This window comes from Bombyx mori, chromosome 23, assembly GCF_030269925.1.
Source record: "Bombyx mori chromosome 23, ASM3026992v2".
Classification (NCBI taxonomy): domain Eukaryota; kingdom Metazoa; phylum Arthropoda; class Insecta; order Lepidoptera; family Bombycidae; genus Bombyx; species Bombyx mori.
Genome location: NC_085129.1, coordinates 21,024,678 through 21,042,036, shown reverse-complemented (window position 1 = coordinate 21,042,036; position 17,359 = coordinate 21,024,678). Strand labels below are relative to the sequence as shown.

Here is a 17,359-nt window from a genome sequence, read left to right as displayed (position 1 = left end):
CAAGGTGGTAAGCGGGATTTACGTTGTAGATGTCTATGGGCTCTGGTAACCACTAAAAAAAAAGAAATATTACATCTCAAGATGCGAGTTCGAGGACTCCATGATTGCTTCGCGACAGATTTAGCCATTTTTGCGGTACCTAGCTGGTTGAACTTACAAAACGACCTACCACCAGTAAAATTATGTTATATTTCGCGTTAATCGGACAAGAGAATTAAAAATCACCCATTACCGGACCAAAATTCATCGGTTTTACCTAGAACCGCTTTTCTCGGTGCGGTAACAGCGATGTTTCTTTTTGCGTGCCTTAGAATTGGAATGATATACCCCTGCCGTAATGGGTATGGTATCTACTCGTACACTACTTCCCACCATGAGTAGCTTCGATTGGCGATTGCGGTCTTCTCTGGTAATAAATATTCGTTGGTGGATTTAACGCCTAAGGCATTCTCTACCAGTCGACCCAGGGTAGTGCATAAAACGACGTAAAGGATGCATCAGTTGATATAGTAAAGTGAAAATAGTTGATAAACTTGCTTATTAAAATTAATACATAACAGATATTTGTTAATAAACACATAAAACATAACTGTTGTTTTAATTCAAATCGCGCGCGGGGACTTTTTTCGGAGTTTTTAGTATTGCCGAAGTAGGTACACGGGAAAACGCACTGTCTTCTGTTCCCAAGAACTGATAAACCATACAATTATTGTCGGGCCGTCGCTTATTTTTTTCCCTACCTAATCCTTTATAACTTAAGGAACTATTCCAACATGCTGACCGGTAATTGAGCTCACGGGTTCAACCTGAGAGACTTGTTAACACTGGCCCTAGCAGGAGCAGTGCTTCGCTGAATCTACCACCGGATCGGAATCGCGACCCATTGAGATGATCCGGCGAGAAACTCAGTGGGTCTTAATAATCACATCAAGATACCGCGTACATTTAGATAATTTGTTTAATTTTTTTATTGCTTTTGATGGGTGGACGAGCTCACAGTCCACCTGGTGTTAAGTTGTTACTGGAGCCCATAGCCATCTACAACGTAAATGCACCACCCTCCTTGAGATATAAGTTCTATGTAAACGCATTACTGCTTCACGGTAGAAATAAGCAGGGTGGTGGTACCCACCCGCGCGGACTCACAAGAGGTCCTACCACCGGTAATTACGCAAATTTTATTATTCATTGTCTGTTAGTCAGATTTGATTTTGTAAGTCATCGCTTGATAGTTTATTGCGAAAATGCATTTTAATTAAGTGTACAATAGGTTTCGTTCAGTTTGTAATTTAGATCATAGATCGTATGAGATTGTTTGATTAATTTATTCCCGTACATATTCGCTGGTGCTTAAGGGAGTGTCCTAGCTAAGCGCAGAGGGGTAGGTGACCTCACGGACTCAACTTGAGAGTATTTGGTAACTGATTGATCCACTGAGAAGATCTGGCGAGAAACTCAGTGGGCTATTATTGTTTGCACGCTAGGCGTACTGCTAAGGATCTTATGACAACAGGAAATTAATGCGTGCTCACAATTTTTTTTTTATATAATAGTTGTTTAAAAGTGCGTTTATACTTCCAGTTCTTAGTGCTAATATAATATATTGTGTTCTTATGGCCGAAATTAGGCAATTTAGAAAACCTCTTGGCGGCTTTTAACGAACAAAATATTTCCTGTTTGTAGAAATATAAAAGAACCCGTTTTTACAAGGCTGCACAGTTAAATTCCTTTAGTTTTATGTTATAATAATAAATATCTTACCTGATGCAAATGACCGTTGGCTGCCAACAATTATCGAAAGAAAAAACTTTCAATGAATATTGCACCGTAGTGAGAGAAATATTTATCGAAATATCACAATGTGAATTCACTGAAAATGTTTACAAACACAAAATTTTGATGAGTTCCCGCCAATTTTGACAGTTCCGTTTTCGGCCAGTTCGTTCGAGTTTCTATGTAAATTTTTTTAAACGACACACACGCGACTCAATCCACGCTGCATGCCGAACTGAGCTAAGCTAAACTAACTGACTACTTTCGAATCTCAACACAACCTACAAAATAAGTTGGTTTAATAAAAAAAATCCATGGTGACTCTATATCCCTTTAACATAAAGCTTAAAATAAAAAAACATAAACGCACCTTTAAATTTGTGGAATGTCTCAAGTCAGCTTCATTGAGATTTTGAATTTAGGTTTTAACCGATGCAGATAAACACTATTTTCGTTTGGAGTCTTAATTAGGACTGAGATGTCATGTTTGTTGATGTTATGTAAAAAGTACCCGCCATAATTTTCACAATTTACTCGTATTCAAATATAATTTTGCAACATTTATATTACAACGATCACTAAAATAACTTTTCTTGTCCAAAGCTGAATTAAATGTTGTTTTTCTAACATGTACTTACTAATGCATTACCACGTAATGATACTTATACTTGACTCACGGTTGGTCATAACAGTTTTTTAACACAACATAGCCAACGAACTCACCGAAGCCGCTTACGCGATCGTCTAGTTCTTCTCATATGATAATGTATTTCTTGCTTTATTATTCTCAATATAAGCTAATCAATTCGCTGGCCCTTTGCAATTCATGACATACACAAAGAACGCAAGAGAATTACGTGTTCCTTGTTTTTATCATTGCATCACCCGTTGTCGGAGCAGAGTCTATTTCTACCATCCAGAACCGCTGCGCTGATTTGGATCGCTTCAAAGTTCGGTTGCCCATCGAATCTGGAGTGTAATTTTTTGTTGAAGGCTTTTGGCGTCCGTAATCAGCGCGTGCTCGTAATCCGGTCCCCTTGTCGCGTAGGGCGTGGTATCGTTTAAAGGTTTCCACTCCCGCGCCACTTAGGTCACGATAATCGACAGTGACTTTAAAAGAATCATGTTTGTTGTGTTCCATCCGGATTTACCCTCACAGAGCGCTTTTATTTCCTACCTATTGCAGTGACCTTGAGGGTTCAAACTAGATTTACAGAAAGAGTAGGCGAGCTCACGGGGCTCGAATCTGGTGAAGTCGCTAACACTGATCCTAGCAAGAGCAGTGCTTCGCGGAATCTACGAGGGCGGCACTGAAAGTTTCGGGAATTAACGAAGTGACACAACATTACTATTTAAAAATATATTTATTGCTTTTCGAAGTATTCTCCGCGAAATTTGACACATTTTTCCATATAATGGAACCAATCATTGAAGCAACCATTCCATTCGGAAGTTGGGGTCTCCAAAATGGCCGTTTTGTAGGCGTCCACAGCTTCTTCAGGTGATGAAAATCTCTGTCCACGCAATTTATTCTTTATTTCAGGGAAAGTATAAAAATCATTAGGGATTAGGGGTCTAATAATTCTATGTTTTCTTGCTCTAAAAACTCATTTGTTCTGTACGCGGTGTGAGAACTCGCATTGTCGTGATGGAGGCTGATGCGGCGGTTGCAGTTCTCTTTACGGAGTTCAGAAACGACCTGTGGCAAACAAATGCTAGCATACCATTCTGCATTAACCGTTCTTTGTCCCTCAAGAGGAATAGTCGTAACATGGCCGGTTTTGGAGACAAACGTGGCCACCATTTTTTTTGCAACACTCCGTGAACGAACAATTTTTGTTGGCTTTAACTCATTTTCGAACACCCAAACCCGTGACTGGTTTTTTGTTTCGGGTTCGTACGCGTATATCCAGGATTCGTCACCTGATACAATGTTGTATACAGCACTTGAAGATCCTGCGTGGAATCTTTCGAGAGTTCTGACGCACCAAGTAACGCGAGCCGCTTTTTGCTCTTCACAGAGCGAATGCGGTATCCATCGGGAAAACAACTTTTTACACCTAATTGTTCATGCAAGATTATTTGTATTTGACTCATGCCAATGTCTAAAGTTGCCTGAATTTCGCGGTATGTCACATGTCGATCTTCCTCAATCAGCTTACGCACAGCATCAACGTTTTCTTGGGTGACTGCAGTTTTTGGACGACCTTGACGGGGATCATCACTGAGCTTGACACGTCCACGTTGAAACTCAGCAAACCAGCGATAAATTGTGGTTTTGGATGGGACTTCATCACCAAATGCAGAAATCATCCGGTCAACACACTGTTTTTGTCTTAAACCACTTCGAAAGTCATAATAAATCATCGCTCTTGAATTTTCTCGAGTCAATTCCATTTTCTCAACGACTAAACAAGTTTGACAAAACCTCGTGACAAGACCGAGAATGTTTTTTTAAATAAATAAATGGTATTCGATTTTTAAAACCAAGGAGTTTTCAATTAAAAAGATTTTAATATGACAGGAACAGTGGAAATATTCCATTCCCGATACTTTTAGTGCAGCCTAGTACCACCGGATCGGAAACACAACCCACTGAGAAGATCCGGCGAGAAACTCAATGGGCAAGCCTTTGCATTATAGGTTTGGTAACATGCCTTCATTATGCTTTGTATGTATATGGCAATAATTTTATAACTTGGCTCTAATATCCTGACCAATAGCGACATTACGCTGATGTTTCAAGGGTCGTCTGATTTCGAGGTGTTCCAAGCGCCGTGGTCGCCGGCAAACTGGCTACTGGGGCTTGTTAGGAGCAGACAGACCCTTCTACCCTCTCTTTAGTCCATCGGGTGTTACTGCTGGAACTCGACACACACAGACCTTTTTTTTCCTACCTATGCTGATAGCCTTGAGAGGCTAACGTGTGTAGGTGAGCTCACGGGGCTCAAACCGGGTGTGTTGCTAACACTGATTCTAGCAAGAGCAATGCTTCGCAAAATCTACCGCCGGATCAGAAACGCGACCCACTGAAAAGATCCGGCGAGAAACTCCGTGGGCTGTGTCTATGGGTTAATTGGCTCGTCGAGCCCTTCGTCGGGTTCGGCGAGAACGATGACCGACGTAGAGGTAAGGAGCGCCATCTGTTATAAGGTACAAGTTGAAGTGAAGTCTGCCTGTAAACAGCAAGTTATTGTTGGAAGACTCACCGCAATACCGCTAGTGTAGCGAAGTGGAAATTATATGAATATAGCAGTTTTGAACAGAGTGAAGTGTGCCGGGTTGAAGTGAAGTGTAGTGGTTTATGGTGCTGTTTTTAAAATCCTTCCACTTGCTACTGTGGCGCCACCTTAATTGGCCCCATTTCAGCGGACACTTTTTAATACACTGAGCTGGAGACTCCTTACTTCTACCCTCCATAGCGTTAATAAAAAATCCCCGACATATCAGTACATTGGCGACACTGCCAAACTTGCATTCGGGACACCGATGAACTAAATACACAATTCCGTCTCAATTCTTTATTCTTTATTTGAATGAACATCATTTCATTTCATTTTATGCGTATATATACATATATTTAGAATTGGGATCGTGGCTCATAAAATAAAATTATTCCACTGTTGCACTTTTACTCTTTTTGAAAGAATTAATTAGAGGAAGAAGTAAACTAAGAAGAAATGGATGGATTGCGTGAAAGACGATATGTGTAAGAGGGGAGTGGGCTAAGAAATGGTATAAGATAGAAGAGTATCGAAGGAGAAAACATGTTGCGCCGACCCCAGGTGACTGGAAGAAGGGCAAGACAGTGATGATGATGATAATATAGTTATTAAAAATTTATTCACATTTTTTTTACTCCTTGCTCATTTAAATCTCTACGCCATCTTCTTTTTCTCTCTCATTCTGTCTCTCATTCTTTTTTCCCTTTCTTACTGTTTCGAGAGGAAATCTTACACTCACACTCACATCTTAACACTCCGTTCGACAATATTTCATACGTTCTTACCAATTCAACATATATATCGATAGAAGGTGTTTATTGGCAACAATGGCATCGCAAAGAACCAATTTTGAGACAAAAAAAAAGAAGAAGAAAACAAACAAAAATAAATACATAAAAACTCGATTCTGTAATTTTGTGATTGGCAACACATTACATCCCAGAACTACGAGCGCCGATAATACAAATTCATACAATATATGTCTCACTATAAGTACTGATAGCAAATAATACATACTTATTCATACATACTTCATGTAAAAGTAAAATAAATAAAAAATAAGGCATGAATATTTACAATATAAAACGCAAAGATATTCATACTACTTAAAGATCTAATAAATTATAGAAGACAATGAAAACAAAAATAGAACAGAAGTGATACTTCTGTGGGCGAAGATTTGAAGTCCTTTGCGTCTACGCTCCCGACAAAATATTGCATTACAATTTAATCTCCGGTATCGTCGTTATTACGAAATAAGTAGCGTTTCAATTGCAATTACACCTGCGTGCGCTTAACAGAAGTTAAACTTCTTTGCATTTTCCCGCGTAATAATATCGATATTATGCATTCTCAGGTTGGGGCAACGCTTTAAATCTTTATAGCTACAAAAAAACAACCGCTAGCACAGCTTATTCGCTTCTGACAAGCGCCTGTTCAACTTCCGACACTTTTGTACTGAATTTACACACATGTGACGTCATCTGCGGCGTTGGCGGGGCTGAGGACCCGTAGAGCTAGGAACTGTCCATTGGCTAGGGCAATTGCGCTGTTAAACGAATTTCTCTCCGAAATCCAGGAAGCTGACGTATTTGCCGATAGTTGGGGAATACTTTATTCCAAAATAATTTTATTTTTAGTATAATATTATAACAGTACGTAATAATTTCAACAATTTTTTGTGTGTTAACGAGTCAGGCGTTTTGGTGAAAACTGTAAGCCAGACTTTGTATTGAATGGAATAAATAAATAAATTAATAAATCTGTTTTATTTTCAAATCCCTATTGAAGGTTTCATCTTTAGCCTATCGGTTCAGTTCAGGTAACGGCACTCAAGTTACGAACGTCTTTTATTTGCCTACCCACCTTTTTTTATTGCCCTTGTAGGCAGGCGAGCATACGGCCCACCTGATGGTGAGTGGTTACCGTCGTCCATGGACCTCAGCAATGCCAGGGGCAGAGCCAAGCCGCTGCCTACCGCGTGGTCTTATTTTATTACTGTTTATATATTAAATTATTGTCTAATTATAATTGCATAAATGGATACAAAATGCTATGCAATAGCTTTACCGCGGCAGTCCCCGAGTGCCACACGTTTTTTTGTATATGTCGGTATGAATAACGCCATCTGTCGTCAGATAGGATATCGAAACAACTAGTTCAATGGATAATGTTCTGGAACTTTGTAGATACACTCGAAACATGAGATTGGCGATTTGGAGGCAGTCATTCGGTGATAACTAAGAAGCGAATTGTGATAGAGTGACTACCTTGATGGCATTAATTGATGGCATCGACATTTTTTACGACACGTGGCCTGGGTTTCAAAAACAAACTGGTATCCAAGTTTCTATTTTTATAATTGATGAGAGAATGTTAAGTAGTTGACTCTTGGTTTCGTTTTTTTTTTTTTTTTTTTTTTTTTATTGCCTTTGTAGGCAGACGAGCATACGGCCCACCTGATGGTAAGTGGTCACCGTCGCTCATGGACGTCAGCAATGCCAGGGGCAGAGCTAAGCCGCTGCCTACCAAACCTTCGTGTTCATTTTCAATTTTTGTTTTTCGTTCTGTTAACAATATTTAAATTTAACCTATTTTTCCGTTTGTAAAATTTCTGTAACATGTCATAGTGTGCTATAAGAGATTGCTGTACATGCCTGTAACTGGCTTACAAACCAGTACTTAATTTTATACTTGTTAATTTTAAGCTTGAATGTTTTGTGTGTATAGCTGTTGGTGTGTCTAAATAAATAAATAAAAACATGAGTGGATGAAGGGTTTTAGTACAATTTTTAAGTTTTTTTGAGTTTTAAAGATTGAATGAAGGTGTTATGCGCCTATGAGCCATATTAGAACTTATAACTCCGTGTTTAAAGGCTATTTTTAGAAATTGCATGTGTAGAAGGAGTTATATATGAAGAAGAAGTACAAGTAACAAAAGTTCGCTGCCCGTTTTCTCAAAATTAACAAATTGTATCATATCCCTTCATCCACTCATGTCTTCAATTAACTCTCACTGCGGTGTAGGTCACCGGTGCCCTACGCGGCGCACTCAAGTTATTATCTCGATTTTTCACTTCAATCTTCTTACTAAAGCGCCGGAATATCCAGTAGACTTTAGGAGAGACGAATCCTAAGATAATGCGAGTGAATCAATTTCTAAAAGTCATACATTAACAAACAAAAGACGACAAAATAATTACTGGAGTGCGCCGCGTAGGGCACCGGTGACCTACACGCCAGTCAAAGGGTTAAATTGGATCATAATTAGTATTTCGGTGAATAATTTCTATTTGTCGTGTGCTGCGACTCCTATGTAAGGCCATCCTTGTGCAGACTCCGGGTCATTGACAAACAAAACCCACCCTGTATTTAATTGGAATGTTCTTAGAGACGGAAAATCGAGAACACCTGTCGTCTCTTTCTAGCTCGCTGTGTGCGCGATCTTCTGTCTTTGTTACGGGACGCGGTTCACCCGGTGATTCGTGATTTTTTACTGAGAACTACCGTCAGTTTAGCATAATAGTTCCTCTCGTCCCCATATATCAAAGTTTCGTTTTCTTCCCCGCCGCCTCGCCGCGCGCGCTGCCGCTTCGTTTCGCCGTAATCCTGATATTCCTAGCGTCGCTTCCCCTGCAGACGTTCCGAACTTTAACGTTACCAATACTCGAACCTAAATTCACTAGAACGTTCTCGATGATTTTAGTTTTCGGCTCAGTAGGGAGGCCCCGGTCCCTTGCGGCGGGGGCGCGGGCGGGCTGCCTGCTGGCGACGTGCGCCACGTCGAGGCGTCCGTCCTGCCCGCGCAGCAGCATGTAGGGTCCGGGCGGGCGGCGCGCGGCCCCCAGCCTCCTGCTGGAGAGCGCGGCGGCGAGCAGCGCGGAGAGGTCGGGCGCGTCTGCGTCGGCGAGCATGTCGGTGACGGTGAGGCCGGCGCAGTTGGGCACGGAGGGGCTCGCGTCGCCGTCCACCAGCACCTCTATGGTCTTCTTGTAGTTCTCGATCGCGATCCTATCGCCGCTTTCTGTGGAGCGTGTTTTTTTTTTAATTGCTTAAATGGGTGGATGAGCTCACGGCCCATCTGGTGTTAAGTGGTTACTGGAGCCCATAGACATCTACAACGGCTGCCCCACCCTTCAAACCGAAACGGATTACTGCTTCACGGCAGAAATAGACAGGGCGGTGGTACCGCCCGCTTGTGAGTACCCGCGCGGACTCACAAGAGCTCCTACCACCAGTAATTACGCAAATTATAATTTTGCGGGTTTTGGCCAAACTAAAAAAGGGTGAAACTAGGGGGAGGATCAGGGTAGGTCACCTCTGAAGACGGCGACGGCGGCCGCGACGGCGGAGTGCAGCGCCGTGTCCCCGCCGGTGGGCGCGCTGCGGTTGGCGCTGCCCGGCTCGGCGCGCAGTAGCAGCCGCGCGTTCTCGTGGCGGCCCCTCTTGCAGGCGATGCTGAGGGCCGTGTTACCTGTAATGTTAATATAAAACACGCAGCTGTTTTAATCTAGGAAGAGAGATAGGGTTAATAAAATCTTCATGCTTTTTTAAATGAAACTTCTTTAGAATCGTTGTGATTTCAAACTCGATGAAAAAATAAGTCCATAGAGACACAAACACATAAATGTATAGGATTCAGCCGGCGAGAGAATGAGATAGAACACATTAGACGTTCTCGGTCTCCTCTTTGTGCGACTCTTCGTAGCATCCCCACTATCGTCTACTAAACATTGTCCATGTGTATGCTCCTGTGTAGCGGGATAGTCAGTATATCTATATCTTATTTATAAGTTTCACTTCTACCGTGTGTGACTTGCACACACACTCACTTTTTTTTTCCTTCCCAAGCTCCTCCTCCTCCATACTTGATACTGAACCTTAGAGGCTATTTCAGCGTAACCTTAACTAGTAGGTTAGCTCATGGGGCTCAAGCCTGACGACGTTGCTAACACAAACCCTAGCAAGCACCGTGCTTCAGAATCTACCACCGGATCGGAATCGCGACCCACTGAGAAGATCCGGCGAGAAACTCAGTGGGCTGTGTCTGTGGGTTAATTTAATTTACTCACCGAGCCCTTCGTCGCATGCGACGGGTTCGGCGAGGACGATGACCGGTGCTTGAGGTACCTAAAAGCACCGTTAATGGATCGGGAGGATCCGAAATGACGTGTTTTGGGCACTCTTCATGCCTTTATCCCACTACTTAGCAGTCTTCGTGGCCTTAAAGATAAGACGTCCGGTGCATTCGTATCTAGCGATGCACCGGTGTTCGAATCCCGCAGGCGAGTACGAAATGCGTACTTAACAAATGTTGACGATTGACTTCCACGGTGAAGGAATAACATCGTGTGATAAAAAACAAACCCGAAAAATTATAATTTGCGTAATTACCGGTGGTAGGACGTCTTGTGAGTTCGCACGCACGGGTAGGTACCATCGCCCTGCCTATTTCTGTCATGAAGCAGTAATGCGTTTCGGTTTTAAGGGCGGGGCAATTGTTGTACTGTTAAAACTGAGACCTTAGAACTCATATCTTAAGGTGCTATGGGTTCCAGTAACCACTTAACCTCAAGTGGGTGAAGCAATAAAACTTGTAGTCGGCGCTGCATGTCCTGTTTATACCTCCAGGCCTATCGTACGTCTGACGGGTTCTGACCCCGGGTGGAGATCGGACCCCGAGTGAGAGTGTAAGGGGAGTCGTTTAGTGGGTAGAGTCCTAAAACATCCTTAGACTCGAGGTCTGGTCCCAACATCTGCAGACCGTCAAGTCGCACATAATTCACCCAATCCATCCAAGTCTTTACCCCCTCATTGACGTCACCAATAATAAGGGCAAACGCAGTCGCTATATCCCGGTTCTTATGGACCGGAAACACACTGTGAGATCTCAGTCGAACTTTTAAGTTGGAGGCGGGGTGGCTTATGACCCGCTCGCATAGACACCACTGCCCTGCCATTTCCTGTCGTGGTTTGATGAGCATGGCGAAACCTTTGCACTGCAAAACCGCGACTCACCTTCGCTGTCGCACGCGTTGCACATGTAGCTTAATAGGTAATCCAATATAATGTCATCCGAATATTCAGCGATGTTCTCCTTCCACAAGGACTCCTCCTCCAGATAGATTTTCCTGTAAAACGAAATTCTGTTGTCTATCATCTATCTATCATTACCAAAACGATACCTCATTTTGCCCGCGACCATTGAAACTATAAAGTATCCGACGCGTCAGAAATGATACAGTAACAATAAATAAGCCAGATATAGCTTTTTTTTATGGCTTAAATGGTTGGACGAGCTCACAGCCCACCTGGTGTTGAGTGGTTACTGGAGCCCATAGACATCTACGACGTAAATGCGCCACCCACCTTGAGATATAAGTTCTAAGATCTCAGTATAGTTACAACGGCTGCCCTACCCTTCAAACCACGTTATTGCTTTACGGCAGAAATAGACGGGGCGGTGGTACCTACCCGTGCGGACTCACAAGAGGTGTTACCACCAGTAAAATAGTCTTCCGTACTAGGGCAGTGCAGCCAGTCGCGCGCTGCTTTCTCACCTGGCGTTCTGCTTGCAATGCTCGAGGATCAACTCCAGGTGCTGGCTTGAGACCTCGGCCGCGTGGTGCAGCGGCAGCCTGTCGCTTTCGTCCGCGAGCAGCACATCAGCGTCGAAGCTTAGCAGCACCTCCGTGCACTTCGGCTGGTCCTTCAGTATCGCTAATTTCAAAGCCGTCTGCTCAGAAAACGCAAGTGATCAGACCCTAAGGCTTTTTTGAATTGCCTAATCACTGGTAGCCTTGAGCTATTCTAGCTACGAGCGATTCGGTAGGTGAGCCACGGGGATCAACTTGGAAGAATTTCCTAACACCTAAAGCAAGAGCAGTGCTTCGCTGAAACTACCAAAGGATCGGAATCGAGACCCACTAAGAAGATTCGGCGAGAAACTCAGCGGGTTGTGTCTATGGGTTAGGTTTTAAGTAACAGTGCTCAATTCTTGAAGAGCTTAAAAGCACTGAGTGTGGATCAGTGAAGATCCGATAGGACTTGTTTAGGACAACGGCGGCTGTGCTATGCCTCTTCCCCTTGGTTAGATATACAATCAGAAGCGACTACAATAAGGAGGTATTCGTATTACGCCGCTTTTTAGAAGAAAACTCTAGTGGACTCCAACTAGCATTACTAACTATGATTTTTTATTATATAAACGCATGTCGCTTTGGTTTTAAGCTTTGAACATGATGACGGCACCGTAAACCGATCACAAACAGGGTTCATAGACATGTCAGTGGGACAATTTTGACAGCACCTCCGGGGCTCCTTGTTCGAATAGGTCTTTGTATATTATATAGTGGGCACATTAAAAACTCGATTCCACTTTTCCTACCTACACAGCAAGTAAAATGTCACTCTTATCATTTAATGTTTCTGACATTCGATGCATTTGGAAAACATGTGTCTGAACAAATCTTATCTCAAATACGTCTGTCTAGGCGTGTCAAATATCCACAATATTCAAGTCAAAATTCATAATTCAAAATCATTTATTTCAACTTAGATGTCAGTATGACACATTTGTTGAATGTCAAAATACAAATAACAATGTTAACTCTACCACCGGTTCCAAAAAAAGCCACAGTCCTGAGAAGAACCGGCGAAACAAACTCAGCGGGCTTTTTTTTTTGTTTTTTCTCATATATTTTCTTTTTTTTAAATAAATAAAAATATTTACAATAAAAGAAAAAACAAGTCAAAAAATACAATTAAAAAAATAATAATAATAATGAAAAATGAAAAGGCCAGGAGCGAGCGCCTCATTCCCACGTAGTGCCATCTAGTAAATAATCCTTAACTTTATAATATGCCTTGTTGCACAAACGTTCCTTAACAGTTTTCTTAAATCTATGAACAGGTAGTAATTGAACGTTTAGTGGGATCTTGTTGAAAAGCTGTACACCCAGCCCCCTAAAAGAGTTGCTTATTTCCTTAATTCGAGCCGCCGGCAACGCAAGCCTATGTTTGCTCCTAGTGTTCACATTGTGCAAATCGCAGACTCTGGGGAATTCTTCAATGTTTTTACGCACGTACAATAAATTTTCAAAAATGTATTGGGACGCTAAAGTTAGAATTTTGATTTCCTTAAATCATCAGACATATCAGCCTTTTCGCGGATGATACGGCTATTTTGCTATTCGATTAGGTAGATGTCGTTCATGCATATGTGGCGTTTAAGAACGCACCTTTTTATGATGCGTAAGCTGGAACGCACGAGAAGTGGGAAAAAGAAGATAGTCTGTGACACCAGACCTTTTTTCACCGCCAAAAATTTAAAAACGTAAAAAATAAAATATAATGTGTATAATAACTAATATAATATCTTAGAACTATTTATACCATTACAACAATAAAACTAATATTGTTGCAACTGTGGTGTTATTTACATCAAACACGATTTTACGGCGAAATAAAGAAGGCACTCTATACGGACTCTCTCACATAGTATGCTCCAGATCGCGGCCACCAATTTAGGATAGTGGTTCCGAAAGTGCCGCGTCGACATCAACCCCACGAAAAGCACAGCCTTTCAGCCCCTCAAGCTCGGCTTTTGCATTTAGCAAGCAATTTGCGTAACAACCAGTAGCGTTTCAGTAACCACAATCCACTGGGAGCTATAATGGATAATTATTCGGCCATGGTTCTTCGAAGACGAATGGTCAGCCCGTGATTCGTTTACTTTAAGTTGTAGAATCGGCAAGTTCTCGGGCGACCCGACGTGTAGGTGAGCTCACGTGCTCAACCTGAACGACTAACACTAGCCCTAGCAAGAGCAGTGCTTCGCAGAGTATACCGCCGGATCGGAATCACGACACGCCGAGAACATTCAACGAGAATCTCGGCGGGCAAATTCCAACGCCACTTAAAATTCTTTATGAATCAGCAGGAGGCGCAGAAATTAATTGTAATCAACGCCAATTCACGTTTCTGATTTATCGATTTATGTTCTGTTAAAAGTAATTCCCCCCGGGGACGTTACCGTCAACCGGTGACGTCAGCACGCACAAATGCGATGCACTAGTGTTTACCGCAAACGTAACCAATCGAGGTCGCGTCCATAGAAGCGCATTTGCGACGCGCCCGACATCGGATGCGACTAGGAAAATAACGGGTGTGGTTTAAAAACTAAAAAATATATCGGGTTTTTTTTGTTTTTTTTTTATTGCCCTTGTAGGCAGACGACCACACGGCCCACCTGATGGTGAGTGGTTACCGTCGCCCATGGACTTCAGCAATGTCAGGGGCAGAGCCAAGCCGCTGCCTACCGGTTTACTTACAGGAGAGCCATTTGAAGTTTAAAATTTGCAAAAATTATCTTAACATAAAACTTCTTTGGTTATTCGAATGAAGTAAACTTAATTGAAGTTCATTTAAAAAGATCGAACTGTTGCTGCTGATACCAAATAAAACGCACCTTTAATTACAAAGATAAATGTCGCGTGTTAAGCGAAATATCACTTAAACCAAACACCCTTTCACCCCTCGATATTATATACTTAAATAGCAAAGAGAACTAACAAATATTAATCTCATTTTTTCGTTTATTCTGCTGATACTGGTCAAGATACAAGAGCAAAGTCATAAAATTATTATCACAGGTCCTCGATGTGTGTATAAATCTCCAAATTAATACGGACGTTTTGAAGCTTGTTAATACGATGTTCAAAGATTCCGTAACAAACAGACATACTTTAAACCAAACTAATAAAAACGTGTTAATAAGTTTTTCTGTTGACCGTACTTTGGGAGTCTACCATCTATACATCTGTTTTACTGGTGGCAGGGCCTCTTGTTAGTCCGCTCGGGTAGGTACCATGACCCCGCCTATTTCTGCCATGAACCAGTAATGCCTTTCGGTTTGAAGGGCGGGGTAGAAGTTGTAACTATACTGAGACCTTAGAACTCATATCTTAGGGTGGGTGGCAGCATTTATTTACCTTATAGATGTCTATGGGCTCCTGTAACTAATTAACACCAGGTGGGCTGTGAGCTCGTCCACCCCTCTATGCAGTAACAAAAAAAAAACTGAGTTATTTTGTATCGCTGACTTGTGCTTCAGTGTGATAGGCATCAACTGTTTTGGGAGGAGGCAAAAATTTTCAATTAAGACTATCAGGATGTAGAAGCAAATCACCAGAGTATTTAGCGACTGAGCAGCAGTTACCGCTGACGTCGAACCCGTCGCTTTCGATGAAGGGTTCGGCAAGTAAATTAACCTACAGACATGTGTACCTAATAACCACTCTACAGTAAAGATGATAAGATTTAAACTCACCCAATTGCCATTCCCTGGTATATCTACTGAGTGGTTCTTCTTTTTTAATACTTGACACTGTCTTTTTAACATTTTGATGTTGTCATTAAGGACTGCATTGTGGATAGGTCTGGAAAATGTGGCTTTGTGAGATACATTGATAACAGGGGTATGTGATTTTTTGTCCATTTTAAACACTTCCAAAGAACCTTCAATAAGATATATGTCGCAACTATGCTAAGCAACTACCGATCAGCCGAAGGCCAATCAAAGGCCTCTCTGTCAAAGGCCTATCACAAAATTTCTGCTTCACACAAAGTACATCCAAGTTTTGAATTGCAAATAATAATGCCACAATTTTAAAGCATTTTATTACAGCTCCATTGATATTCCACGAGTTTTGATCATAGCACGGCACCGGGCATATCTGGTTCTACTCTTAGTACAATTTTTCTTTACTGCTCAATTTATGCTACTTCGAAAGCTTTAGAAGAAGTCAGAATAAAATCCATATTGAATGTTAATTAAAAATGAATTACTTACAAGTTTCCATCTTCGTCTCGTACCAAGCAAGTTGTCCACTCAACGTAAGACAGAGATGATGCAATCTTTCTTTTATGCTCATCATTCATAATAATCGGCCGTTCAGATTTCATCGTTTTAAAATCATACAAGTCGGACACGTCCAGAAAATTTTCTAAAGAGTTGCATTTGCTCAATGAATCGTTTCCCGGCGTCTTGATGTATTTATCTACATCGTTTAGCAGGGCCAAGGGATCTTTCAGCAGTGTGCTCCGCGTCGCGAATGATGACCAAGACCCTGTCACATCGCTTGAATTATCATTACTAAGTTCAATGTTTTTCTTATAGAAGTCCTCCGGATGTATTACAAGCTTCTTGATTTGGGGCTCTTTAACAACGTAGGGCTCTATCGGTCTCCGTGCTCTCTTCGGTTTTGGTTTTGAAAATATATTAAAAAATGTTTCCTTCGTTTGAGATGAAGTTTCGTTTAAATCCGGTTTTTCAGTTTGCGTTGAGGCATCTTTACTTTTCTTGGGAGTGGTCAGGAGTGCTAGTATGCCGCGGACTCTAAGCTCCTGGGATATGACCGAGCATAGAGCTGAGAGCACAGTTTCGTAGTTCGACTGCCCGATCAGCTTCACTAGGCCGTCAGAGTTCGCGGCTTTGACTCCATCACTGCCCGTGAACGTCGCGATCGTGCGACTGGCGTTCGTAATACGATTCAACGTGTTGATCACGGCGACTTTACGTCCTGCCGCCCGTAAAAAATCACCATCCTTCGATTCGTAGATAAGATCGGATTTAAAAAACTGCTTATTGTTTATTACCTTTAAGTGTTTATGGTTTTTAATTAATCCGGTCCTTAGTATCACCACGGGACGAACGTTTTTAACTTTAGATGACATTTTAATTTAATTTCCATAGAATACCTACGTAAACACGACTAAATTATTTTTGGGGCCTCCTCTTTCAAATAACTCGTTTTACTTTTCTGTATGTGAGTGCGCAACTGGGTAAATTAATCATTTATTTGTTGTTGTTCTGTTGAGTTTATAGGTTAGTTTGCACTATATAAATAAAACATTTGGATGCATTTATGAAAAAGTTATGAAAGCAAAGTTCATTAAATTACACAGAAATAAGGGAATTCCCACAACGGTCGCAGATTAATGCGTTGCCAGAGTCGATGAGTATAGATTACCCTTGGAACAAACAGTATAAACTACACTATTCCCCACAATCACGTTTACATTGATACCAGACTTAAAATGATATCCTCACTCAATACTTCATTAATTGCAATACATAGTATGTGAATGATTAATTATTTATTGACTTATTGTTTTTTATAATATATATATTTTTAGTTATATTATTTATATTATATTATTATAGCTTTAACTTGCGATCGTTATATATATTCAGGTGAAATTGAAATGAACAGGTTTGCGTTCGCTGCGAAGAAATAGCATTCATATACAGTGCCTTTATCAAAAGAAAATGTTACTGTTTCTCCTAGGAATGGAGTTGT

The 17,359-nt window shown here is 41.5% G+C and overlaps 2 protein-coding genes across 2 annotated transcripts in view; both read right to left on the bottom strand.

The window, feature by feature from the left end:
* LOC101744837 (scavenger receptor class B member 1) overlaps positions 1-2,014 on the bottom strand; it is an 86,540-nt gene extending 84,526 nt beyond the window's left edge. The window contains exon 1 of the mRNA XM_004925939.5: positions 1,762-2,014. The gene's annotated coding sequence lies outside the window, so the exon portion shown is untranslated. The remainder of the gene's footprint in view (positions 1-1,761) is intronic.
* Positions 2,015-5,279: 3,265 nt separating this feature from the next.
* Positions 5,280-17,087, bottom strand: LOC101736183 (uncharacterized). The gene is made up of 6 exons (XM_004925962.5): positions 15,850-17,087; positions 15,328-15,436; positions 11,558-11,733; positions 11,016-11,128; positions 9,316-9,471; positions 5,280-9,021 (listed from the first exon to the last, which is right to left on the bottom strand). Exons 1-6 carry the CDS (start codon positions 16,731-16,733, stop codon positions 8,543-8,545), a joined length of 1,917 nt encoding a protein of 638 aa, XP_004926019.1. The 5' UTR covers positions 16,734-17,087; the 3' UTR covers positions 5,280-8,542.
* Between the last annotated feature and the right edge of the window lie 272 nt (positions 17,088-17,359).